The 25,815-nt window shown below is 41.2% G+C and overlaps 1 protein-coding gene across 1 annotated transcript; it reads left to right on the forward strand.

The window, feature by feature from the left end:
• The first annotated feature begins 33 nt into the window (after positions 1–33).
• On the forward strand, positions 34–25,792 carry lin9 (lin-9 DREAM MuvB core complex component). The gene is made up of 14 exons (XM_022233471.2): positions 34–124; positions 2,454–2,551; positions 3,321–3,431; positions 4,106–4,320; positions 5,124–5,249; positions 6,359–6,522; positions 7,414–7,547; positions 8,131–8,213; positions 8,532–8,664; positions 9,629–9,709; positions 10,797–10,922; positions 17,795–17,974; positions 20,164–20,258; positions 21,349–25,792. Exons 1-14 carry the CDS (start codon positions 100–102, stop codon positions 21,449–21,451), a joined length of 1,674 nt encoding a protein of 557 aa, XP_022089163.1. The 5' UTR covers positions 34–99; the 3' UTR covers positions 21,452–25,792.
• The last annotated feature ends 23 nt before the right edge of the window (positions 25,793–25,815 follow it).

The following is a 25,815-nucleotide window of genomic DNA, read 5'->3' on the forward strand; positions in this document are numbered from 1 at the left end:
TTGACCCGTTTTTACTCATTCGGTATTTTTCGGAGTGGATCGGCCTTGATTTCCATATCCCAGGATTCATGGGTAATCTTTAAAAAGAGGCGCGTCAAGATGGCGGATGCGTCTGCCTTGGAAAGTAAGCAATAATTCCATCGATTTTGAGTTCACTCTTTGCCATTGTCAAGTTGCTTTTCTCATTGAAACTTTACGGAGAAAATTGGGAATTTTTTATGCACTTGTATGATATCTTAAACAATGATTCATTGGCTTTTTTTGGTGTGAAAAGGGCAGTCAAAATTGTCCGGCTAACTGCGCAAGCCGTCGCACGGCAGCAGTGTAGTGGCTGTGACTGAGTGTGCCGTCTGCGTGCGCGTGTGCTCCGCCGTACGTGCACAGTTCAACCATGGTTCAACAGTCCTGCTGTGCTGACTGCCTTGCTGGTGCATGCGTAGTTCCCACAGTCGCCCAGTCTGTCATTTTCAGACGGGCTGGATTGTAAAATATTGAAATTTAGAATATTGATCCATCCATGTCAAAATAGGCCTAGGCGCCATTGGCCTAAAAAATGTGAACTAGGCCTGAGTGGTGATGTTGTTACTTCATACTTGCCCCCCATTTGATCATTTAAATTTCATAATTTGTTTCATCATTGACATGTTCATTGAACTTGCCAAACTCTGATGAAGACTTAGCAGCTGGTTTCAGTTTCATACTTACTCAGCCATGTCAGTGGGATGCAGGATGCATCATTTTAGAACAGGGAGATACCAAAAACCTCCCTTGTGATACTTTATTACAGAATTTGTAAAAAACAACTTTCCAGTGCCCAGTTTCGTCTAGCATGTCGCGTTACGTTAGAGATGTTGACCAAGAGTTCCATATACAGGCAACACTAATTTTCCCTTAAAATGTTATAACAGCCATCAAAAAGTGATAGGGGGCCTATGTCAATAAAAAGTTAAATTTATCTTGGAAAATTCTGAAACATTTACTTAGAAAACCCTTTTTTTTTCAGACAAGTCTCTTACAGGTGTAGGTTTTTGCACAGGGGCATCAGGTGTTGTCCCTACAGAGCAAAAATCTCCCAAGTGTCCAACTTTTTAAGTGACGTCTTTCATGTCTTTTCAACATGTCAATTACAAAAATACAGTTTACTGACACTTTGTTTCTTGTGAATTAATTTACATTTAGTTCTCTTAGTATTAGAGCAGTAGTATCTTTATTACTCTTGGCCTTGCCTTGCATATAGTGATACCAACCAAGCGTATTTATGAAGTGTCTTACAAGCACATAAATTGGAACATGTATGCGTTAGATGTGTTTCTCAAAGAGTGCCTAGCACAAGTTTACTGCCAAATGGATAAGTCAGTAGGCCAGTATGAAAGCAGGGAGGAAGGACGCAGCATGGTCACTAAAGGAGTTTGAACTAACTAGGCTAGAACATCAGGCTTTCTGACATGCCCTTTATGTCCATAGCTAGAGCGCAGCGAGTGCTTGAATGATGTGTACCTCATCTGTTTCACAAAAATGAAACCCCTTTGTACCCTATGATCGTCGCCACAGTTCTTCTCTGGTCATCCGCATTTCTAAATCTTTGTGTCCTGAAGTGTACGAAATTGAATATCCATGTCTTCGTTGCTGCTCGGTACAATATCAAATTTAATGCTTGTGTTAAGACGTGTGCCCTAAATGTTCATCTGCATTCGGTGCCCTTCTGGAGTTATTTTGGGAATAAAGAGCCTTAGTTGTTTGTAAGATTTTGCTTTTTTTTTTTAAATCATTTTTCTTATGGCATTTATACAAAAAAGTATTTTATGAAATCTCATGATCACTCCTTGTGATGAAATAGCACATTTTATGAACTAAGCTTTCCAGTGTTGAACATTGCCAGTCTCAGCCACGTTCGTACCAAGTCTTTGAAAAGTGATGTTTGGAGGGGCAAAACTAAAATTACAAACTTTGCATGAATAATGGAACAGTGTTGAATATAAAAGTTTATTCGTAACAAAAGTAGGTCTAACCTTAGGGATTTTTCTCTGTCTGTTTCCTGGTCACAGCAATAAGTTGTAGTTAATTTCAAGCAAAACACCACTTGTATCGCAAGGATATTGCTGGCCTAGGGGGTTGACCAAATTGGAATACGTGTACCTCGAGCGGGCCCTCTATAAAAGATGGATGGGCTATGCAGTCACTGCCCACATTGATTTCCCCTGCACAAGCGGTCGCCACTTACCAAATGAAGCACTTGTTGATGCCTACGTATACGGCATCACAGAAAAGCAAAGATGATGCTCTCAGCTGGAAGGCCTCTGTGTTAAAAAAAACATGGATGTGGATATAGATGAATTTGGGGGAAAAAAGGGTCCTCCACTCTCCAAATTAGAGAAAGCCTAGAATCCTACCTCGTCATTGCTGTTAGTACCTTTTTTGTCGACACGCCAAGACTGTGATCTTTTTTGTTTCAGATTCCTCTGTGGAGGCTCTGATGAGCCTTCGCAGTGCCGGTAGGAACCGACCCTCGCCCATCAGCAACCCTGTGCCCACACCCCCTAGGAGGGGAAATGTAAGTGCCCGAGCTGTCAGTGATTTTGTTCCCCTCTTTATTTGGAGGGAGACAATCTGTCCTGTGATTTTCCACAGCTGAAACTGGGAAGTGAAAAAGGTTTGCTGAGAAGAGAATGTGCTTAATCATGAACTGAATTTGGGAGACTATTGAATGCACATATTCCCACTAAACCCTGGATGTAGGTAATTGGAAAAGGATTTACGAGTTCTTGATTTTCCTGTTACGGAGCTCTTGATATGATTTGTAATGTATACAGAGCTTTTCATTAAAGCACATAGAAAGACTGTGAGGATCTAATTTGACCCTCTGGAAGGAACATGGAAGTCCATGGTGCTTATTAGAACATGAGCTTTTCAGGTTCAGGGGAATAGTACATGAACAAGATATAAAAAAAGCATTTAACCTGAAAAACAATACCTGTATTTGTATTAATATCCTGCAGCCCCTTTAGACGCAATCAGTACCCTCTACCGACGAGCCGTGTCCTTACGATGACATCGGCATGAGGGTGCATACAGACTACTTGGTACATTTTGACCAAACAACAGATCACTGGAGGTTCCAAACAAGTGAATGTTGCTGACAAAAGGAAGTGTAGCCTTTTGGGCATTTTGCACTCAGAAAAATAAGTTATTTTTCTTGGTCCCTCCTTCCCTTTGCTAGTGAGGGGGACATGTGAATGTAGAAAATGTCTGTCCTTGAAGTTGGTTTTTAACCTTCATGTTTGTGCCATTTCAGTCAACCTACTTATTTTGCCTCAACACAGCCACCAAGAATTCGGAAGCGCAACCGACTCATCTTCAACGATGACGAAGACACATCCATGTCCCCTATCAGATCCTCCCCCAAGAGAAACAGGACGACACCCACAAACTCGGTGAGTCATTTAGCAATTCATAGGTTATTCATGGGCCCTTGCTGCATCTCTGGTATTTTTCTAATCTTGTCCAAGTGCATACTTAGACTTTCAAGAAGGGTCTGTCCCAAGGAGAGAAATAGTCACTTGCTGAGCAGCCTGGTGCACTGCTGGTTGCACTGTGTCAATGCTGATGTCGGCACAGTGCACTCTAAGTTGTGTCAGAGTCCGCTGTTTTCTTAGAATCCACTAGGTTCTCATTTCAGCCGCCATAGGTAAAGAGATTTTCATGTGACTTTACATGACAGGCAAAGGCCTTTCAGGAAGCGTACCACGACCTTGGAAGTGCCTTCATATTGCGATTCTGTGTATTTCTGTTGGCAATTTTATGCATACCAGAATGTTGAGAGACTTTGAAGGTGCACACATTTCCGCACACATCCGTGTAAATTGAACACTAACCGTCAAAATCACGTAACAGAAAACCCTCTATGATTGCATTGAATAGCAAGGTGCCCTGAAAACAAAACAGATATGAAAAACGAGATGGGTGTTAGTGGTAGCATTAGAATACTTTCAAATTTTATAATTGATCTTTGAGTTTACGTTGTACATTAAACTGAAATGTATTCAGGCCTCTCAAGGTACTTGTCATAGCCCTAGTCTGAGCCCAATTTTTTTTTTCTTCTGTACAGCCTGCCAAATCTCAGCACTCCCGGGACCACCCCAAGTCTCACTCAGTTCCCTCCACGCCCCAGAAGATTTCTTCCTCGGCTCTCCAGAACCTGATCCTGAGCACGCCGGCCAAGAAGTCCGCCCAGAAGATGGGCTGCAGGCTCAAGAACCTCCTCAAGTTGCCCAAGGCCTACAAGTGGTGCATCTACGAGTGGTTCTACTCCAACATAGACAAGTCAGTTGACATGGCAGGCCGAAATTCAACCCTTTGGTTATGCCGGCTTGAACGGCTAAGTCTGCATTACTTGGCTTATGGCTGACAAGAACACATGGGCCTGTGGGCAAGCTGCCACCTTGTAGCTGAATCCATTTCACATAGGAACGTGTTATGGCTAGCCATAGCTAAGCGATTTGGGCTGAAAAATCCAGTACTGCCAGCAGCCACATTTGGCGTTGCATCTGAACTTTGTTTAAGGCCACAGAATGAACCATTGGTTTGCTGTTTGCATGGTGAAGTTCCTATTCAATATGCCGTAAAGTTTTAAACCTGTTGTAACAGTTAATGATGCAAACACATTGCCAGTTTGATCGAATATTCAAACATTTGATCGTACCAATTTACCAAAAAGCAGAATGAAATATTTACATGTGTCTACATGTAGCCCACAAAAGAAGAATTTTAAACAAAAAAAATGTTTGGTTGGTTGGGCATATGCTTTAAGTTTACTCGTAATATTTGTTTGAAATAAATTTTTAGAGTGGAGTTTAATAACCCCCAAAATGAAGCTATTCCTTTTTTTGTTTTCATGATTTTCACCAACAAATACCTGATTTTGAAAATTAATAGTTGGTTATCCAATAATTGATTGAATATCCAAGTATTGAATAATCGACACAGCCCTAGGGGGTTTGTGTCCAAGATCTCTAATTTTCTAAAGTAGTACAGGCACTGTGGGAGGTTGGCAATAACCACCTCTTGTTGCAAGAATCAAAGAACAAGCAAAGTCATTTGTTTGGTTTTGTTCTCTCCCGCCTCAGGGCGTTATTCAGCGGTGAAAATGACTTTCTCATCTGCCTGAGGGAGTCCTTCCCCCAGCTCAAGTGTCGGAAGCTGACGAGGGTGGAGTGGTGCATCATTCGCAGGCTGATGGGCAAGCCGAGAAGGTGGGTCCAAGAGAGGGCTCTTTATCACTGTCAACACAGTCCTTGTAGGTCTGCCAATGATGCCTGTCTGTGTCAGTAGACTGATTGTGCCCATTATTAAGTCACGTGACCCGTAGTTGATATCAAACATCACAAACATGGCGTCCTCCCATAACTGTTTACCAAACCATAAAGCCAATTTTGGGTATAGTACTCAGCACATCAGTTGTCTGAGCACTGTACTGACCGTCGGCTTGATTTTTTTGGTTAGTAAACTTAAAATACCATTTGGTATGGGAGGACGCCATGTTTGTCAGTGTCTGATACCCACCGTAGGTCACATACATGTAGGTCTCTTGACCTGGCAGGCGCAATCGGTCTTTTTGATGAAGCGCCCTCTTTTTATGAGAGTTTCAGTTTTAAAATGATCTCATAGTTTCACTGGTGCGGCTGTACTATCAGGTTCCCGTAATATCTAGTTTTTATTAAGCAGGTGCATTGGATTAATTTTGAATGTGCTCATAGTAGAATCTGAAACATTTTCATTGATTGGTCTCACAGATGGCAGAATTTGTTTGATTAAGGAAGGAGTGAGGTAATAACAGTGACAGGCAGTTATTACTTTGTAGCATTTGGCCACAGTTGTTAATTAAAGCAATCCTCAGCCAACCTGAACCAAACACGGTTTCCTTGTGAGGCAGTTAGCTCCACTTGCAGGCAGGCAGGTCTGTACACACCTGTACACATCACAGTGCCTTCAATTTCACTAAATGCCAAATGTACTGGTGCGGCTGTATTATTGGCTTCCCGTAATATGTGACCCACTCTGCAAAAATGAGTCTTAAGTTGCCAAAGCCACTTTGTGAGTTTTCGTTTGTAACGTTTGGAAAGAGCAAATTGAGTTTTTTGTTTTGATGTAACACTCAGTTTGTCATCCTGACGGAAGTGGATACTCCGCCGTGGGTTCCTATTGATTTACACTGTGCAAAATTTTTTGAAAGGACTTTTTACTCCAAAGTGGCTCTGGCGACTTAAGACTCATTTTCACAGAGTGGTCACGTATTCAGTCTCTACTAAAGCAGGAGCATTGGATTTTGGATGGTGAACACCCTTGCTCTTTCGTTTGTCAGGTGTTCTCCGGCATTCTTTGCGGAGGAGCGGGCGGCGTTGGACACCAAGCGGCGCCGCCTGAGACTGCTGCAGCAGAGGAAGTCCAGCGAGCTGGACACCAGCGACATCAAAGATCTTCCCCAAGAAATACCTCTACCCCTGGTCATCGGAACAAAAGTTACCGGTGGGTTTTTCTAACTACAGTAAACTCTTGATAACTCAAAGTTGATTAACTTGAAACTCCGCTTATCTCCAAGACATTCTTCATTCCTGCCAAAAAACATAGGCTTTTACGCACAAAAAAATACCTCCATAACTCAAAATGCCCACACCGCGTGCACCACATTTTGAAATGCAACATGGTGCACCGTTAAGCAATTAAAATGGAATGATCATCTGGCCAAACAGGAAAACCCCGGACCTGGCCCCGGCCACATGAGCAAGCACTGGGCTGGACTGAACAAAAGGACTTTCACAAAAAAGTACCCAGTTATGGTGGTTTATGTTTCCTTAATCAGTAGAACAGAAATTTTACATAAGAAAATCATTAAATCTCAGCAGAATAATTTTGGGAAGAAATTTAATCTTGGATATAAGGAATAACCATTTAAAGCATCTCCAGCAGCCGCTTCTGGGGCAAGTAGAGTTGCTTATGCATTGTGAGTGTCTGTGTGGGAAAGACTCAGGAACTTTCGTTAGCTCAAAATCCAGATAACTCGAATTTTTTATCCATTCCCCTGAGGTTTGAGTTATCAAGGGTTTACTGTAGCTGTAAGCACGGGAAAGTGACAGAACTTGGATACACGAGTATCTAGGGCACAAGTTGTTCTTCCTGAGAGCAGCAAGAATGTGTCCAGTTTTCCTGAAGTAGAATGTTTTGTTGTAAATCTAAAATGTGCCCACTACACGCTAGTTTATAGGAACATCCTGCCAAGTTTTGAGAGTAAGTGGAGGAATAACTCACCAGAGGATGACGTGACATTGGAAAAAAAAAAACTTTCAGGCGTATTAAAAATCTCTCTGGGTCACTGATAGACAGGACATACTCATGAGGAATTTGAATCTTATATTTCAGCTCGTTTAAGGTACCCCCACGACGGGCTTTTCACCGGGCAGATTGATGCCATCAACACGCAGAATGCCACGTACCGGGTGACCTTTGACCGGCACGGCCTGGGAACCCACACTATTCCAGACACAGAAGTCTTAGTAAGTCTGTTATCTTCTTTTGCTTCTTGTCAGTGTGTATGGGTTTTTTTGGGGGGGGGGCATTAAGTGTCTCGGGCTTTATTTACTTCAACTCTTCCAAAACCCCAACAGCAGCTTTGACTGTGTTTTTATGCATCATCTTAAGGTATGTTCATTCATCAGTGTTGTTAAAATTCCTGATGTGTGATATTTCTGTAATGAGTAATTTTTTTCCAACGGTTTTGAACAGTATTCTTCAAGTGATTTAAGTTGCAATTTAAACCACAGTTGATTTCAATGAAACAATGCTGTTTAGCCCAGCTTGATGCCTGATGTTTGATAGCTGTCTTTGGTGGAAGTTAAAATGTGTCCTCATCCACCAGTGCACTGTAGTGGACTGTGAAGGATTCAGGATAACCTAGTTAAGTGGTTAGGGTTAACTTAAGCAGTGTCCGAATTATTTGGCTACGGCTTGATATTGAACACTAAGCAATGGCTAGTGGCTTCCGCCAGTATGGTGGACGCATCTGTGATTTGAAGCTGCAGCCAGCTGATCTGGACACAGCCCTACATTTCTTCCTGTCATTTTTTTTTTCAATACAAGGGAACTGAGCCGCAAGACACCATGCCACTATCTGCCTTCCTGAATAAGCAAAGACCCAGGCCCAGCCTGTTCTCACCACAGAGGTACGTTTACAGTTTAGATTGGCACAATTCAAAAGGCAACTTTATTGTTCTGCATGTTGATTCTCTTTTTATAGTCCAGTTGAAAATTTTTTTTTTTCAAAATCAGTGAAATGTTTTTATCAACTGAGAACCTGTCATGAGTAATGAACAGTTCCTGACATTATTGGCTGATAAGCTATTTTGTTTAGCAGATTTCTCCTTGCTTAGCCAATTTCTGTGTTTTTAGCAGAGTTGTGGAATCTTCCCCTGGGGCTAAGGTCTCTGATCTGTCAGTAATTTGATGGGGGGAAAAAAATGATTATCTGTCTATGATCACAGGATTACGCTGGATGGTCTCCATTCTCCTAACTTGGATAACGACCCAATGCTGGGTATGTCACCTCTCCGGGGGAAACTTCAAGGGGACGAGAAGACGTTAGGGGGATTCCCTGTCAAATTCCTGGTTCTTGTGGTAAGGTCTTTGCTTCCTGCTATAACTCTACCTGTGTGGTGACGTTGTACATATTTTACATTTTTTACATGTGTCACACTATGAAAGCTTTACATCAAAGTCTCGCTGATTCCAGTGACTTTTTTTCAACATGGGTTCACAGGACTTTGAAATCATCAAAAGTCGATCCAGTTTCTCCGACTAGTGCTTTATTTTTAGTTTAACAAATATAAATGCAGCTGTTCAGACCTGCAGACAGCAGACTGCTATATGACTACCCAGAAAAGTTTCAGTGAGTCTGGCAGACTGTGTGCACACACTGTTTCATGACTGTCCTGTTTGGACGAGGCACAGTGTATTTTGGTTTCAATGTTTTCAAGGCCTGGTGTGCCGTTTAACGGTGGCACTCAGCCATCTGTCAATTTAATAGACGTATTGTGCCCATTAAGTCTCATGACCTATAATGGGTATCAAACATCCGCAAACATTGCGTCCTCTCATAGCAAAGTGTGTCATAAATGTCATTTACCGGAAATAAGACTGACTGTCGGTAAAGTACTCAGACTACTGATGCGCTGAGCACTATACCCAAAAACAGCATTAGTTTTGGTAAACAACACTTACAACACTTTTCTATGGAAGGACGCAATGTTTGTTGATGTTTCATACCCACTACAGGTCACGTGACTTAGCTTGTGCAATTGGTCTATTGTTATTGTGTAAAGGGGCATTTTCATACAACATCCTTTGCTGGCATTGTCCCAGATTTCCGATTTCTTTTCGTGTGGCCCTTGTCAGATGCTGTGAGTTTCTTAAGTTCCGACTAGCTGCAGATTAAGTACAAGCTCTTGTTTCTTGACACATGAACAAATGCTGCCAATCTGCAGAAGCGGCCCTCAAGGAGGGCGCAACGTTTTCCAAGGTTCAAGTGCCTGATATGCATCGCCCTATTGACACGCTTTGCTTCAACTATCTGTCTATCCAGACCAGGTTATCAAAGATACTCGGCATCAAGAAGGACCTCTTGCAAGAACTGAAAGACATGAACACAAACGCCGAGAGGATGGTAAGCTCAAACCAGACCGTGAACTGGTCACGACTTGCTCAAACTGGTATCACTAGTTCTTCGTCTTTCTTCTGCTACACTGCTGAAATTGTTATTGATTTTGATTTGACGGCTTTAACAAAACGTGATCTGGTTTGACCTTCAAATACCTGGGTTTCTCAGACCCTCCCTCCCCCCAGGATCTAGGCTGTCCCATGCCTGAACTTTTTGTAAACTTTACATGCATGCAAGGGTATTTATTTTGAGTGGATATCGGAAGTTTAAATTCAGCCTGTCAAACTGTTTTGTTAAGGGTTTGTCATAGTTCATACCTTTATGCATGTCGGCCCCTGCATGGGTCGAGCACATGCGAAAGAGAAACATTAACTTTTTGGGCCGACCTGTCTCAGAAAAAGTGGCACCTTGGGAAAACGGTGCTTAAATAATTGTAAGACATGACTCGGGAAAAACTCTGCAGACTCTGCACCACAGGTGCCCCCAACTCCGCTCTTGTAGGGTATACCTGTTTTGAACTGTGGTTCATTTGTAAACGATGTTCACAATGTGCTTGCAAGTCACAAAACTGTTCGTAAGTCATTTTTACAAGTGTTGTTAGACTAAGTTCAAAGCACAAAATTCTCCCAGCGTTTGCTTCAGATATACTAATCAAAACAAGTTTAAGGAACACTTTCTATTTTGTGTATACTCTTTTATATGAGATATTTTACTGCTGAAAATGTGCATTTGATGTTTTGAAACATTTTTAAAATTTTTTATTTCAATGAGTACATCATCGAGACAAACAAAAAATGAAAGAACCAGACCCCACTCATTGCTTTGAAAAAAATTACAAGTTAAGAAAGGAGCGGTCCTTAACTTTTTTTGAGTAGTGTATATGTCTTTCATCAGCTTTGATTTCCCAAGTACCGCAGCAGTTAATTTATTTTGCCCAGTTGATTTAAACTCCAACAGGGCTGTATCCTCCAATTTCAGGATGCTTTTACACACACCCTAGGAAGTTAGGGTGATTGTTTTTTAACAAATAGTGGTTGACTGTTATTCCTGTATCTGTGTGCATGTGTGTCCACCCTTTTTTCTCCCTGAACAGCAATCCTTGAACCAAAGTTCAGGGTTGGACTTCAAGGAGAAATATGCAAAGTGCGTGCTGCAGTTGGAGAAGCTGAACGACGCCCTCAACAGGCACCTAAACGATGTCCAAAAATATTGCCAAGAGGTAAGAAGATGTAGAATACAGGTTATTCGTAGGTGGAGGGTATCTTCGTTCTCCTTCCATTTGAAGAGCAGCTTAGAGTTTCCGATCTGGGCTAGACAGCCAGGTCAGTGCTGCGTCTGTAACCTCATAGTGTTCGCCCAAGACGCTAGTGCCTGGTAACAAAGCATGCATAGTGATTCCTCGAACGGCTCCACGAGTAGACTAGTTCATAAACGTCTTGGGAATCTTGTTGGGGCGGTTGAATTTTTTTCCTTATTTTGTCTGTAGGTTTTCCTAGGGAACCAATCAGGCATCACAAAATGGTTTATTGTCAGTAGCGCAATGGTTGTGAAAGTGCACACTTCTTTTGCAGAATTGAACTGTGAAGAGCGATGATCAAGCATGGTAATTTGGTATGCAGTGCAGTGATGTCCCCCGTGCATTACTACTGGTACCAAATGACAAGCAGTCATTTGTTCAAAGATATTAATCTGTACATCAACAGTCTAATTTGAAAAGAATAGTTATATCCTCATTGCAAGAATCCCAAGATGTTAGTACGAGCATGGTGTTAGAAAGAAAACAAAAATCCCAGTTTACAACAAATGCAGCCATTAGCACTGATCACGGACATCTTGGGCCAAGACAGGTGACTTCATGAATTGCCTTTAGTTCCCCGGGGGAAGCACCTAAGAGTGGAGGTTACACAGGTTCCATTGAAGGCAGCGGTGTATAACAAGTGGAAGCATAATTATGAGTGAGATTAAAGGAAAATGACTCCCTGGTAAGAGATTATGAAGTAGGGCGGAGCACAGCACCCAAAGTGGTTCGTGAAAGCAGCTGCCTGAACATGAATGTTTGGGTTTTACAACTGATACTATAAGCAGTGGAAGCCAATTTTGATTCAAACTACGAAGAGTTTGTAGGGGTCTATAACCTTGTAGGAAGGAACATATTTTTTTGTGAGTTCAAAATGGTTGGATAGACTGAGCCCTTTTGGCCTCAGCAGTAGATGTATTGACCCGTGTAATTTTTAACGGAGGGTGGGTGCATCCACCAACTCTTTGAATTTCAAGAACGGGGGGTGGGGAAACTTTGCATTGTTTAATTGGCAAATTGTACACTCATTGTGCTGCTGTCTGAAATGGAGCACACCAAAGATGTAGTTTGGATTCTGTACTTGAGCAGACCTTCTTTTTAATGGAGAGATGATCTCTCCTGGGGAGTCAGGCATGAAGCCTGCAGCAGCTGTTTTCCTTCAAATCTGTAATGTCTTTGCTTGGGCACTCATGTCATGGTGCGGTGGTGCCCATCTGCATGGAGAAGATAACCGATTCGCCAAGATTTGCCACACGGAGCAAGAATGAAGGTGTACCGGCTGACAAGTGTACTGGCATGGATTGACCAAAAGGTCTTTCTCAAATGGCGTCGCCTCCTACAGATTGCCACATGCAGCGGCTTTGTGGATGTCAAATTTTCGTGGCGTGCATTAGACACGCTGTATTTCAAAGATTTTTGTATCAACACGTGTGCAAGTATAGAACATTTCCGGGCAAGGGAACCCAGTGAAGTTAAGTATGCATTTGCTTTAAAATAATGGTGTCCTGTGAGAGATGAGTATTTGTATTGGGGTGGGACGGAAAGTTTGCGTAGGGCCATACACATTATTTAAACAAAAATACTAAAAAAAGACCTCTTACCACTGATACTTGTGCAATTTTGCTGACAAGCATAATTTGCCAGCTGTGACAATTTACCAAGGAAAATGATTGGCCAGCAAGGACAGTTGGCCAGCAAGGATAATTTTGCCGACAGGGATCATTTGCAAACCGGGATATTTGCCAACAGGGAAGTTTTACTAACGGGGATCATTTGCTCACTGGGATCATTTGCCAGCAGGGGTCATTTGCAAACAGGGATCATTTGTAGACAGGGATCATTTGCCAGCAGGGGTCATTTGCCAACAGGGATCATTTGCAAACAGGTATCATTTGTAGACAGGGATCATTTGCCAGCAGGGGTCATTTGCCAACAGGGATCATTTGCAAACAGGGATCATTTGTAGACAGGGATCATTTGTAGACAGGGATCATTTGCCAGCAGGGATCATTTGCAAACAGGTATCATTTGTAGACAGGGATCATTTGCCAGCAGGGATCATTTGCCAACAGGAATCATTTGCAAACGGGGATCATTTGCCAACAGGAATCATTTGCAAACGGGGATCATTTGCCAACAGGGATCATTTGCAAACAGGGATCATTTGTAGACAGGGATCATTTGTAGACAGGGATCATTTGCCAACAGGGGTCATTTGCAAACAGGGATCATTTGTAGACAGGGATCATTTGTAGACAGGGATCATTTGCCAGCAGGGATCATTTGCAAACAGGTATCATTTGTAGACAGGGATCATTTGCCAGCAGGGACCATTTGCCAACAGGAATCATTTGCAAACAGGGATCATTTGCCAACAGGAATCATTTGCAAACGGGGATCATTTGCCAACAGGGATCATTTGCAAACAGGGATCATTTGCCAACAGGGATCATTTGCCAACAGAGATCATTTGCCAACAGAGATCATTCGCCAAGGAGTTTGTGTATGAAACTCCCCTCCTGCCTCCCACTTTCTCATATGCATATGGATTTTTCTAGAAAGTGATAAATACTGTCCACTCGCAATTGGACCAACATTTAAATCCGATAAAGAAGTTAAACTACCGTTTCAATGGCTGTCCATTTTCAATGGTCTTCAGATAAGCAATCTCTTTTGAAGATTTGTTTACACATGAAGGTGCATTTAATCCATCAGTAACTTTCCTCAACAAAAAGTACCCGGACCTTTATGTTTTAAAGAAACCATTCTCTCTCCACACCTCTCCTGGAAACTAGATGGTACAACTTGATACCTTCTAAGAAACAACAACGGACATCCTCTTGAAAAGATAACTATTAGGCCAGGGTTTTTACATCTTCTGTGTTCATGTATTTTCAAGTGATGAAGAAAATAAAATTCTTTTTGCTTGTGTTTTGAGTGTTTTATTCTAGTGTCCGCACTTGCTTAAAAAGTTAAGTATTGAAATAATATCCTGTTCATATGCTTTAAATAAACATTATTTGAAGTGTTCTTTAAAAATTTTGAAATTAGGTCCTAACTTCATGAAATACATTGTGGACATTTTGAAGAACAGGCTTTAACAAGTAGATGTACGTCCCGTTATTTGGACAGTTTTATCGCTTGAAAATTGTTGACGACATCTTGTTAATGTCATTTGATAAAAAAAAATCAGTAATAAGTAACCTACCAGATGGGGAATTTTGCAGATACATGTTGTAAAATTCTGTCTGGAAGAGTTTTTGAAAAGATTCGGTGCACAGCTAATTTTGTGGGATTTTTTCTTTACACATCCTGGGATTCCTACTTTTAGCGGATTGAAACAATCTAAAAGAATTCTGATTTGTGACTTGGATTTCTATTTACAATCGAAATTTTTATATTTCTGAAAGGTGGAGCATGTTAGATATCTTGGTAAAACATTAAGCTTTTACCATTTAAAAACATGTTTAAAGGGAGAAAAAATGCAGTATGGTCAGTAGAAACAAAAGTAATGAGTTCACAAACAACATAAGAGTTGTGAAAATTTTGAATTAAACATTATAGCAAAGGGAAAAGACGACCATAAAACTGGTGATAAATGGTCATATGTAAATTTTCCTATCTGTCTCTTGATGAAACTTAATTTAAAACACGTGAGGTTTGAGATTTCGAAAAAAAATAACTCCTTTTTGAATCTTTGCAGATACTTGAAGATTCGCGCGGTTTTCCCGCAATTTTTTTCGTACATGACCTGCGTGCATGAATCCAATTGGTCAATACATCGACCCACTCAAATCTGATTGGTCCGTCGATTCGACTTTTCACGACCAATCGCGTCAAATCAACCTGACTCGTAACCTTTCTGAGCATGCGTGGATCAATTTAAATGCCCAAATTTCAATATGGCTTCCTCAGTTTAAAAACCAGGAGAAAATTCGAGCTCTTTGTTCGGCGGCCTTGCAAGAATTTTGTCGGCGGTGCCTGAAAAATCTCGGCAATAATGGCGTTAAAATGAGCCGGTTTGGACCAGAATCATGGAAGATGAACCCCAAGGTGGCGTACATTTCGCTGCTAACGGGAACCAATCGTTACTCGCCGTGAATTTCGAGGGAAGCCCGGGTGTGGCACGGCGCTTGGCCGATGCGGGTATGCCGCAAAAATCACCGCGGAAACGGAAGAATTATGTCCCCGTAAAAGTCGTCAAAATACCGAGGCAGGAGGAGGAGGACTTCAACGGGTATCACTGGGACGACGAGGACGAGGATGAAGACGAAAAGAAGGGAGATTTGGAGGGAGATTCCGCGGTAAATATCGTGGGAAAAATGACAGAATTGCAAGCCAGTGCAATACGCACGCATTCTTCGTCGTTGGAAAAACCACGTTTGGAGTTGTGTACACAATCGTTGCATTGTCACAGGGGAATGCGGCTGACTAGTGTTGCTTGCATTGCGCTGAGCGTGGTTATGCCTCGCTATTCCAATGCCCCCGAATCACCTGCTGAATTCAAAATGTGAATGAAGGAGAGGTTGCAGTTCAGTGATTAAATCTATATCATAAATCACAAAACAACAACATGAAAATAACCATTCAGCCTTGAAAAGCATGCAGGTATGGCAGGAATCATATGCTGTGCATGTGAATACTGTACACTGTGGCATGATAAATGCTCATGAGTTTGTTCATTTTTATTTTTTTGGAACGTACTCCGTGGTTAATGAGCAGTACATACAGGTTTGATATTTTTGATTTGTTTGTAGGTAAGTAATTCATCAGTGTCAGGTGGCAGGTCTTTCTCAGATTATCGTATTTAACCTGTTCGAGCAAGTACATGTGACACATACATTTAATTAGTTACTTTGTCTTAGCCCTGCATATATTATCAGGAGATATATATGTAGTCATGTATGAAGCCAAACCACGGTGGTTGTGTTTCTATTGCACATGCCCAATGTGTATTAGACTCGCTTTGCAGCCGTTCATCCGCTGTTAACCTGTGTGAATAAGCCATTTGTGAGTTAAATTTGAATAAAATCTGGTGCACTGAGTTATCTGAATGCACATAAACATAACAATTTCCCCAGACTAAAGACACTATTGCTATACCTCCTGATTCGGGGCAAGCTTTCGCATAGCGACCACCATCTCTGGAATAGACTGGTTCCTTTGTGCCCTTCTTATCCATTGAGAACAGTGTATTGTTGCAATGCATCTCTTATGTAACTAAGCAAAAGCTTGCCCCGAATCACAAGGTTTAGCAACAGTGGTTTTAGTAAGGAGAATTCAAGTTGTTATGTTCACGTGAATTTAAGGAACTCATTGTACCAGATTTGGGTCAATGTTAACTCACAAAAGGCTTATTGCGGTAGTCAAGCGGTTACAGCATAATGGTTTGTGATGCATGGGGTGTGGGTTCAAATGCCGGGTCGAAATTGTGGACAGGGTGTTTCTTTTTTTTTTTTTAAAGGAAAATAAAGCCCGAATGTCATAGGAGCCTAATTTCACACGTGAAGTTTTTATGGTTGGTTGAGTATCTACTTGTAGGTGTCATGCATTGTGCATGGTTGTGAACCGTGGTTTGGCTTCATATGTGTGATTGCATATATAGCTCATTATCAGTATATAGTCCTTGGTGATGCTGCTATTTCTTGGCATCAGAAACCTATACACAGTTTATGCAGTTCTGTCCTTTGGAGATGGATGTGATGATCAGTGGCATAAATCTGTACATGTAACACAACTGAGAAATAAAATTGATTGCCCTACTGTGCCACTACTGCCCTGAGCGCTGCTCATGACACATTTTGTACATATTATTTTTACTCGCATCCCATAATCTTGTATCGAAATGACATATTTGAAGCTTTTATACTTCACCCCTTTTCAGTACCGATATTGAATACATCTTGGCTGTTGGGGAAATTCCAAAAATAAGTTTCCTCTCTTTATCTCTTGCCATGAAAAAGGGATAGATGAACCAAAACAATAGCCCATCCCCCAGGTTAAAAAGTGGTCGGAGATACACTCCTCCCCCTTCCATTCCCCTTTAGGACTTACGCCCCGTTGATGAACATGCAGAGCATGTTTGGTGCCTGAATTTGCAGTATACCAACCACAAGCAGCAGGTTTCAAGCAGTACTGACGTGAACCAGTTTAACACTGACATTGAAACAACATTTAGGGGTCCACCTGGTCGAGCACAATGTATATCAGATGGTTAGGAAATCTGGCAAATACGTGTATGTGCTCTTTAGTACATCTACATTCGTATGTAGACGTACACAGCTGATAAACTTATGGTTCATTTGATGGGGCCATGTAAAATGAAATAAAGAGGGGGCCCTAACAAGTACTTTGGCATCACATGGTACAGTGAAACGTGGAACACATTTGTTTTTAAGGTTTATTGTCGATCATTTTTTCTTTTATGTTATATTTTTTGTGGGACAACATCGGTTGTTTGACAGTCTCTCAAGACTGTAAAAGTGAAACCTTGGTGAAACAAAGGTTTAGTGCATGGGATGCAAGCTGCCATGCTCTGCAAAGTCGGCATCATGGAATTAATCTGATATTGTTGAAAATCTGTACCTTGGGTGTCTGTGTCGAAAGGATATCAGTGGTTACTGTGAAGTCACAGTTGCATGCTTTGTGTTGTGCTGAGGCTTTAGATCTCCATGGAAATTGAAATTTACGCGGCCTTATTTGTACTTTGTACAACTGCACTGAGCACTGGATGAGCTCACCCAGAATCAAAATCACCCTAAAATTTTGTCCTGTGTTTGTGTGTGTTGACTCAGATTGCACCGGAGCAGGGACTACCGCCCTTGTCGGAGCCCACGGCCGATCGGTTACAGTGCGATCAGGAGGCCAGTCAGATGGTTCACGATGCCAACCTGGCGCTGGGCGACCAGGCCGTCAAGAACCCCAAGCTGAACGATTTGATAGCCAGCTTGACATCTTTAATGCTGCAGATCAAGGTAGGTGGCACCAGGAATATCAACCCTACACCACAGACCCGTCATGGGGCAGCCATCTTGCTTTCCTACCATTCAAAGCAGTGTAACGAAACTGAGACTGCATCTGAATCTAATGTCTAGAGCTAGATCTTGGTCTTCACTGCATTACCTGTAGACAGTAGACCTAGCCGTAGCTCTGGAAGCCCATTTTGGACATGGCCTGAAAAATAAAGTTTGTTCCTTTTTTCAACAAGTGAAATTGTGCTACCATTGCCAAAGGGGCTACTAGGAACAAGAAAAACATGGCAGCATCATGACAAAGGCTTATTTATTATTCCATCGTAGACCGCTCTCATATTGCCTACTTCATACATGTATTTGTATGGGTGACCAAAGTTGACAGAAAAAAAGATCACCTTTGGTTAGTGTCAGATTGCACACAAAAAAGTGCAGTCAACTCTTGTTGATACAAGGACCTCGGGACACATTTTACACGTATTCCCATTCATAGATAATGTGCAAGTCAGACCATCAAAACAAATGTTTTAAAGATTTAACTTTCCTCATTTTTTTCAAATACCCCTGTGGCCATGTTACTGTTAGTTCCTCTCGTGAGCAGTTGTAAACAATTTGGAGATTTTCAAAATGGAGTCTCAAAATGCTGAATCACAGGAAGTATTGGGCAAACATAAGTGAAGATTGTGAACAAAGGGAAAAGGAAACCAGATTTGATTGGAGTCGAAAGGTCATGGGACACCGGGAAAAGGTTCACATCAGCCAGTCAGTGCTCTGTCAACCATTTAAGACTGGCCATGTTATGAATTTTCTATAAGTGTGTGGCATTCAAGAAAACTGGTACATGTGTTGTGGTGTTAGACTGAAGTACACATACTCGTCATGAATAAACCATGACCAAACAAAGAGAAAGACTTTTGAACAGAAAGGTTCCAGACACCTGCCCAGTTTTTCCACTTCCCTTCATTTCCATGTGGGGCAGAAGTAGTGTACATGTACATGGAGGTCTCATCTTTCCATACATCCAATGTACGTACTTCTGTCAGTCACTGTACTTTACAACATGATCTCTTTGTTCTGCTGCTATTTTCAGTGTCAGTTTTTACACATGCGTCACCTTGTGTCTGTTGAACTTGATATGTTCAGTTTGCATTTGCAGATAAAAGCTCTTATTGAAAAGTTGGCTTGGTACTGGGTCATTCCATAAATTCGGGGTCCAAAACTGTGACATTATTGTGTCCTTACACCAGAACATATACATATCACTGAAATTGATTTCAAACAATTTCTAGTTGTTTGGCAGGTAATTTGCATTCATGAATACCTTAGAGAGTCTCCCTAATCAACAAAGCGCAACTTGACCATGTACTAACATTTTATAATGCCTGCTGAGAAGTGATAATGCTGGCTGCGTAAATCACATGCTGGGACCTGGATACGAGAGAGTTTGGTCAGTTCTGATTGGTCAAGGGTCTGTGCATATGGCTCGCCACCCATTCACCAGTTGGACAATTTACACAGGGAATATTCCATAAAATAAACAGGGGTGTTCAAGAAACTGCAAGTAAAATTCCAGCACAAAATTGCTTGAAATCCGTCATCTTATTGACTTCTTTTGACTCTCTGACAAAAAAGTTTCTTTATGAATGGGAATATGCAGCTTAGGCATTAGTCGCATTAATTCATCTCTCTTGGAATGTGTGCTGAACTTACAAAATCTTATGTCAGATGTGACAGGGACACAAAAAAAGAGTCTAATTTATAGAATGACCCAACTGTAGAGTTGTTACAATGAGAGTTTGGAATGTAGTCATTAATATTCATGGGGTACGTAAGTGTACATAGTATGTGTACTTACCATGTATTTGCCTTAGCTTGGTACATCTGTTCACATCACTGAGGATAAAAATTGTGCGCCTGCACCTTAGTGATTTGTCTGTTTAGTGCATTTTAAGTGTACCCTCGTAAAGTCAATTTTTCTTCTTTCGTGCGCAGCTTTAATACATTGCATACTCTTCCCATACCTGGAGTCTTATGGGAAAAAACCTTGAAGTTTTTCGCATGTTCTTGTGGTTCAGGAAAATATTCAAAAATGGCAGACTACATGTAGATGGAGTTGATGTGGCTGATACAGTGAACTTGTGCTCTTCAAAGACGTCCCTAATGTCTGATTTCTGTATTCGCTGTCCTTGTAGTCGTTAGCGAAGAATGACATGAATTCCTACGGCTTCAAGTCGCTGAACGAGTCGTTAGAAGAAATCAAAAAGAAGATTGATCCTTCAAATCTCAGGTCAGTTTAACTTGTTGCAACAGCAGTGATATCGAGTTTGAGCATAAGCCCCCTTGGCTTTCAAATACCTCTGTAAGATACAACAAGTGCCTGCAACAGGAGTCAATTTCACCATTCAAAGACAAAAAAAATGAAAAGAAACAGAAAAATGTATCCAACTTTGCCTTTCCCTAAATGTTTCTTAAAAACTTTTGGACAACAAAAATGGTTGTAACATTACTGCTGTCTGTACATCTGTATACATAATTAGAGCTCATGGCTTGTTATTAATTATTACTGAAATTTTATTTAAAACTTATTGATAAAAACGTTCAAAATCTTTATTCATTATCTGAGAAGTTGCAATATATCTTGTTATTGTTTTTGAGTACCCTGTCTCATTATTTTAAATCAGTTTCAGATATGAATGGAAGGGTGTTTGGGTACACATGCACACGTTTCTCCCAAAACAGCTTTTTCTAGCCATCCCGTGGCCGGGGTTGGCTCTGATCAAGGAAAAATGCCAAACCCTTTTTTATTCTTTCAACCTGCCTGGAATGTCTTACCAAGAAAACAAACCTGAGACAAAGTAATCATCTGAATAATTTCTTTGCACAAGCAAGTACATTTTTACCCCCGTTTGTTCCCTGATTAACTTACTTACCGGCCATCCTTCAAGGTCCAAAAAATGCCAGAACTGAAGAATTAACTATGGATGCTCTTATGAATGTTCATGAAATTCTCAATTCAGTCCAACACTGGCTTTCATTATGGTCGTGTATACAATCCATGGCCTCACATGTGTCAGTCCACAAGAATTAAGCAATGGGAAAATTAGGTATTTTTGTCCAACATACCTCAGAAATACAAGTGTTGTGTGGGAAAGGTTGGTCCATTAGTGGTAAAATGGGTGTGATTGTATGACATCAGTGGAAAATGCTTTGCAGTGATATCGGAGAAATGGTCAAGGGGGGGAGCATTCTGCCACATTTCTGGTTAAAGCATGAATCAAGAGGACTTCATCACCAATTGCAGTAGCGGGAACACAAGGTGATGTGTTAGTTTAAGGTTGCAATGGAACTGAACGTCTCATTGTTGTTCTTTTTTTCAGATGTTTCCAGGACAACGTGGAGGTTCACATTGCACATATCCAGAGCGGCATGAGCCAAATGGGCAACCTGCACGCATTTGCTGAAAAGAACGTTGACTTCTGAGTCCTGGTACTTCCAACTTTCAACACACACCTCTCAATTCAGGCTTGACCCTTTACTCCCGGTGTGACTTCTACACTGTCCCGGGACCTTCAAGAAGTCACGTGACACCCACACTGTCCTCGGAATTCAAAGTTGTCATGCGACATACAAAGTTGTATTATCAAAAGCAAAGCAAGCACCTTTGCGTGCCTTTGAGATGCCCTTTGACCTTTGACCCATAAGAATGGCTCCCTCCATACTCCCATGGGACACCACGCTGTTTCAGAAAATGGTGTTGTTACTTACAGCTTTTGTTCACTGTAGCACACGAATGGCAAAGATTGATTCGGTTGAAGCCTCATTCTCGCACAAAAATGTAAAGATGTATTTGGAAGCAAGCTATGGTTTTCTTCGAAATCCCTTGGTAATCACCAATTTTGTTGTAAACCTACCTTACTTGTCTGGTAAGACTGAATTCTCTCAGTTTTGTAACTAGCCATTGTTTTCGTCCTCTTGTAAGTTTGTCCGATACGCTCTGCAATCAGTGATGCGAATTTTCACTCTGTTTTACGTCTGATGAATCACTGAATCTCTCCCCAGTCACTCCCCACTTCAGTCAGCCTCTCTGCCAATATGAAATCCGTCAGCTAAAAGAACTGATTTGATCATTGCACCGAAATTGTTAATCCCTGACTGACACTGTCAATCTCTACCTCAGAGTCATCTATTTGGCTGAAAATGACAGAAACACAGTGGGTTTGTTTTTGACCCGTTGAAGTGTTACACAAACGAGTCGTTACGATTCTTTCCTTGTTTGTCACCCCCCCTGCAAGGAAAAAAAGGGGTAAGTTGTCCTTTGCATTGTGCCCGTTGTCTAAGATTCGGAGGTGGCCTTTTGCCCACCTCTTCCTGCTATGGAGTACCAAAGGGAATGTGTCACGCGAACAATTTTGTGTGCACAAGGCATTAATTGAGGAACCGGCGTGTAAACCAACATATGCGTGCATACTCCATTCGTTCCCACTACACTCCCTGGTTCAAAACGACCTCGCATTTTGGTATTGTATAGTAATCAGACAGCTCCACAGAATTGGCTCTTTGGTCCTTAGACCCGAGTTCCCGTCCTAGGTCTCATGAGACCCTGAATAACCCAAGGGCAAGACTGCGCACACTTTGTCCCGTACATAATGGAGACTTCACCCTCAACAATTGTTGAGGATTTTAGCATTTTTCATTGTACTGTTGGACATTTGGAGGAAGAACTCCCACAAGAATTTCTTACATTACTTAGTCTTTGTGATGGCTGTGTAGTTTAAAAAAACTTGGGTGTTGTGGATACGACAGAATGGGGGACCTTTTTCAAGGATTCGCATGTACCCCTAATGTGACTACATCTCGTGTTAAATGCTTGACCCTGACTTCCGTTTATTCCTGTGTTAGGAATACACACCACGTAGTAAGGTTTGGAAGATTTTGAGCCAGTGGACTCTTCTGCCCTCCCCCCCATGTATCTGTAGCCATGGATGCTGGAGGATATCATTTCTTATATTTTTTTCCTCGCTTCATCAGATATTTTTCCAAATCACTGCCTGAGTCTTAGGAAAAAATTGTTTTGATATTGTTTTCAAAAGCATAAAAGAAACTATGTACCATAGCTCTGAGTTGTTAATTTGTAAAATATGTGGATAACAGACGTGTATTTTGTGATGTGCAAAAATTTTTGTATAGCTCTGGAATTTAGTTGCAAGCTTGCATTCTGTTTTGTGAGCTTATTCTGTTGGAATCTGCTTTGCCAAAAAGTTTGATTTTTGGTGCAAGCAATTAAATGTTGTTCAGATTGTGATTAGATTGTTGGGCCCGTTATCAACCCTGCAGTGTGCTTGTTGCTGGAGGTCTCGTTTTGTAATGAGTGTATCCAGGTTCTGGAGTTCAAGGTCAGTGACTGGACATTAAAATGGTTGTTAGACACCTTCAACATACTTAAAAGTCTGGACTCTTAGGGTGCGTTGGAGCGAGCTACTCATGTTAACACAAGTATACTCCTGAGCGCTTGAACAGCTGGAGGGTCAGCAAGAGTATACTCTCGCTAGAGGGGGAGTGTACTCTTGTACCCGAGTGTAATGCGCACTCATCCCACTCGTGTTAACAGGAGTAACCGCGCGAACGCACCCTTAATGCTCCTTGTCAACACAATGAAGCCACTGGTCAGTGGAGCCACTGGTAGCCATCTTACTGGGCAGGACACAAAGCTCTTACAAAGGCTTCCCCACCATTGCGAACCAGATTCAGTTATGGAATCAATAGACACTATGACACGCGAGCCAACCAGCAGCTTTATATTGGGCACGGTAAGATGGGTGCTGGTGGCTTCAGTCAGTACAAAGGCATTGAGAGTCCAGACTTCTTGACATGATTTCCAAGTTGGACACATATAGACATGGTTGTCACCAGACTAGACCATCCTTGACAATATCCATGTATTTTCCAAGCCCAGATTATGTCTCCAGGTTTTTCTGTTCCCTTACAACTACCTGTAGGCCTTTTCAAATATCGTAAAAAGACTTCCCATCTTGAGCACTGTCATCCGGTAACTAAGAACTCTACCTTTACTGAGCCAAAAAGTTCACATCAAGGATCTCAAAATCAGTCAAAGCTGAAGGAGATAAGCCACTCTCTGAAAACTTGGCCAAATGCTTTCTACTCGAGCTGATTTGTACAGTGGGTGTGTTTGAGTAGCTTCCACAGGCTGATTCAGTTCAACCTTGACCAAACCGTCTTGCTTGTCTGACACACAGCACACACGGCCTTCCCAGGTCTGGGTTGTCCTGTGGAAGCTACTCTTATGCAGTGTGTCTGATAACCTGGCAACCTGCGAGATTGTGACATCATGGCAGATACCTTGCAAATTTGCCTACGTGGTACACATTTCAATTCTGGCAAATCTCATGTCGGCGTGCTTCATGATGTCAAATCCACATTTTCGTAGAGTGCGAGTTTTCTTTTGCATTTCAGCTCTAACAAATTCCACTTTAACAGCCCTGATGGTAGTGCCTAGCTGCTACCATTCATTTCAACCATCACGGCAGACCCTGGGATTTAGTGGTGACCCATTGGAGACAAAGAAAACTTTTTCCCCATATATGTTTAGATATAAGGATTAGCACAAAAACTTGTGGTTTATTCATTGCACGTACCAGTAATGTTTGATTATGTGGAAGAGTTGGTGTGTCGGTCACCTAGAGTCGTTTCCTTTTGTTGAAAGAATTAGCATTGCTTACATCTTTATCTCTTACTAAAAGTGCTTTATGAAATTTTTGCTTTAATCATAGTTTTAAAAAAAATTTGCCCATATACTCCAGTTTTAAATTAACATTTGGCAAAGTACAGCATAGTAATAGACTTGTAACATAACCAAAGTCATGTTTTGGTGACATCCGCGCTTTCCTATGGTAGTGAGGTATGGCATGATCCATACAGCCTTCATAGGGAAGCACACGTAAACAAAGTGTGAGGTTATGTTATAGGTCTGTTGTGAGTAGTTGTTTACAGTGAATAGCCCACCCAAATCAACAACTTTCGTTGTTTCAAAAGAAACATACATGTATCTTTGATGCATTTTACCCCCCCCCAAAAAAAAAAAATTTCCAGTGAAGAATAGCTTAGCTAAAACTAGATGTGACTTACTAAATGTAATTAATCACTTATCACAGTCAGCCTGTTTAGTTGACATGTTTGACAAAAATCAATTTACCAAACTGAATTGGTGTATCAGTTCTTCAACACCCTTCGGTCAAAACTGTCATCAGGACAATTTCTAGAGGGAAATTGGATGCAAATGGAAGAAAAAATTTACTTTTCTTTTTAAAGAATTGTCCAAAACATTTTAATGCCAAAGGAGTAAGAAAGTTCTATACGAATAATTTTGAACCAACTTTGGTTGATACCCTGTGTCTACAGATGTGTTCCATGTGTGTCGTCTACATATGTACCGTGTTCCTACATGTATTTACTTACCTTAAATTCATGATGCCAATAACTCTGCAGGTTGGAACCCAGGCTAGGTGTTGGATAAATAGGAATTTACAAAGAAATTCAAGTACGTTAATATACTACAGATTTTCATATTGTGTACGTCATTTTCAGGTTGTACAAAAATTTGAGTCTGAATCATAGAAAAGGCCCAGTCAATTGTATTGCATTTTTATTTTAGTGTCGTATCAATCTTGTTCCAATTTTTTTGTAATTGTTTCTAAAAGTTGTAAGCACTAAAAACTGCTTTATTTACATTTCATGTATAAAACTTGTACATATATAAATAAGGTAAATTCGTATTTCAATTAAATATTCGTGTAAAAAAGTTCACCTTTGTGTCTGTTAATTTCTTG

Source organism: Acanthaster planci, linkage group LG20 (assembly GCF_054643075.1).
Source record: "Acanthaster planci isolate LZ-2023a linkage group LG20, COTS_SCS, whole genome shotgun sequence".
Classification (NCBI taxonomy): domain Eukaryota; kingdom Metazoa; phylum Echinodermata; class Asteroidea; order Valvatida; family Acanthasteridae; genus Acanthaster; species Acanthaster planci.

Bases quoted from the DNA above. Each gene is read 5' to 3' on its own strand.
- lin9 (XM_022233471.2), top strand. From the start codon at position 100: ATGGCGGATGCGTCTGCCTTGGAAA. The intron at 5,250-6,358 runs GTGGGTCCAAGA...TTCGTTTGTCAG, and splicing joins CTGATGGGCAAGCCGAGAAG to GTGTTCTCCGGCATTCTTTG. The intron at 20,259-21,348 runs GTCAGTTTAACT...TCTTTTTTTCAG, and splicing joins ATTGATCCTTCAAATCTCAG to ATGTTTCCAGGACAACGTGG.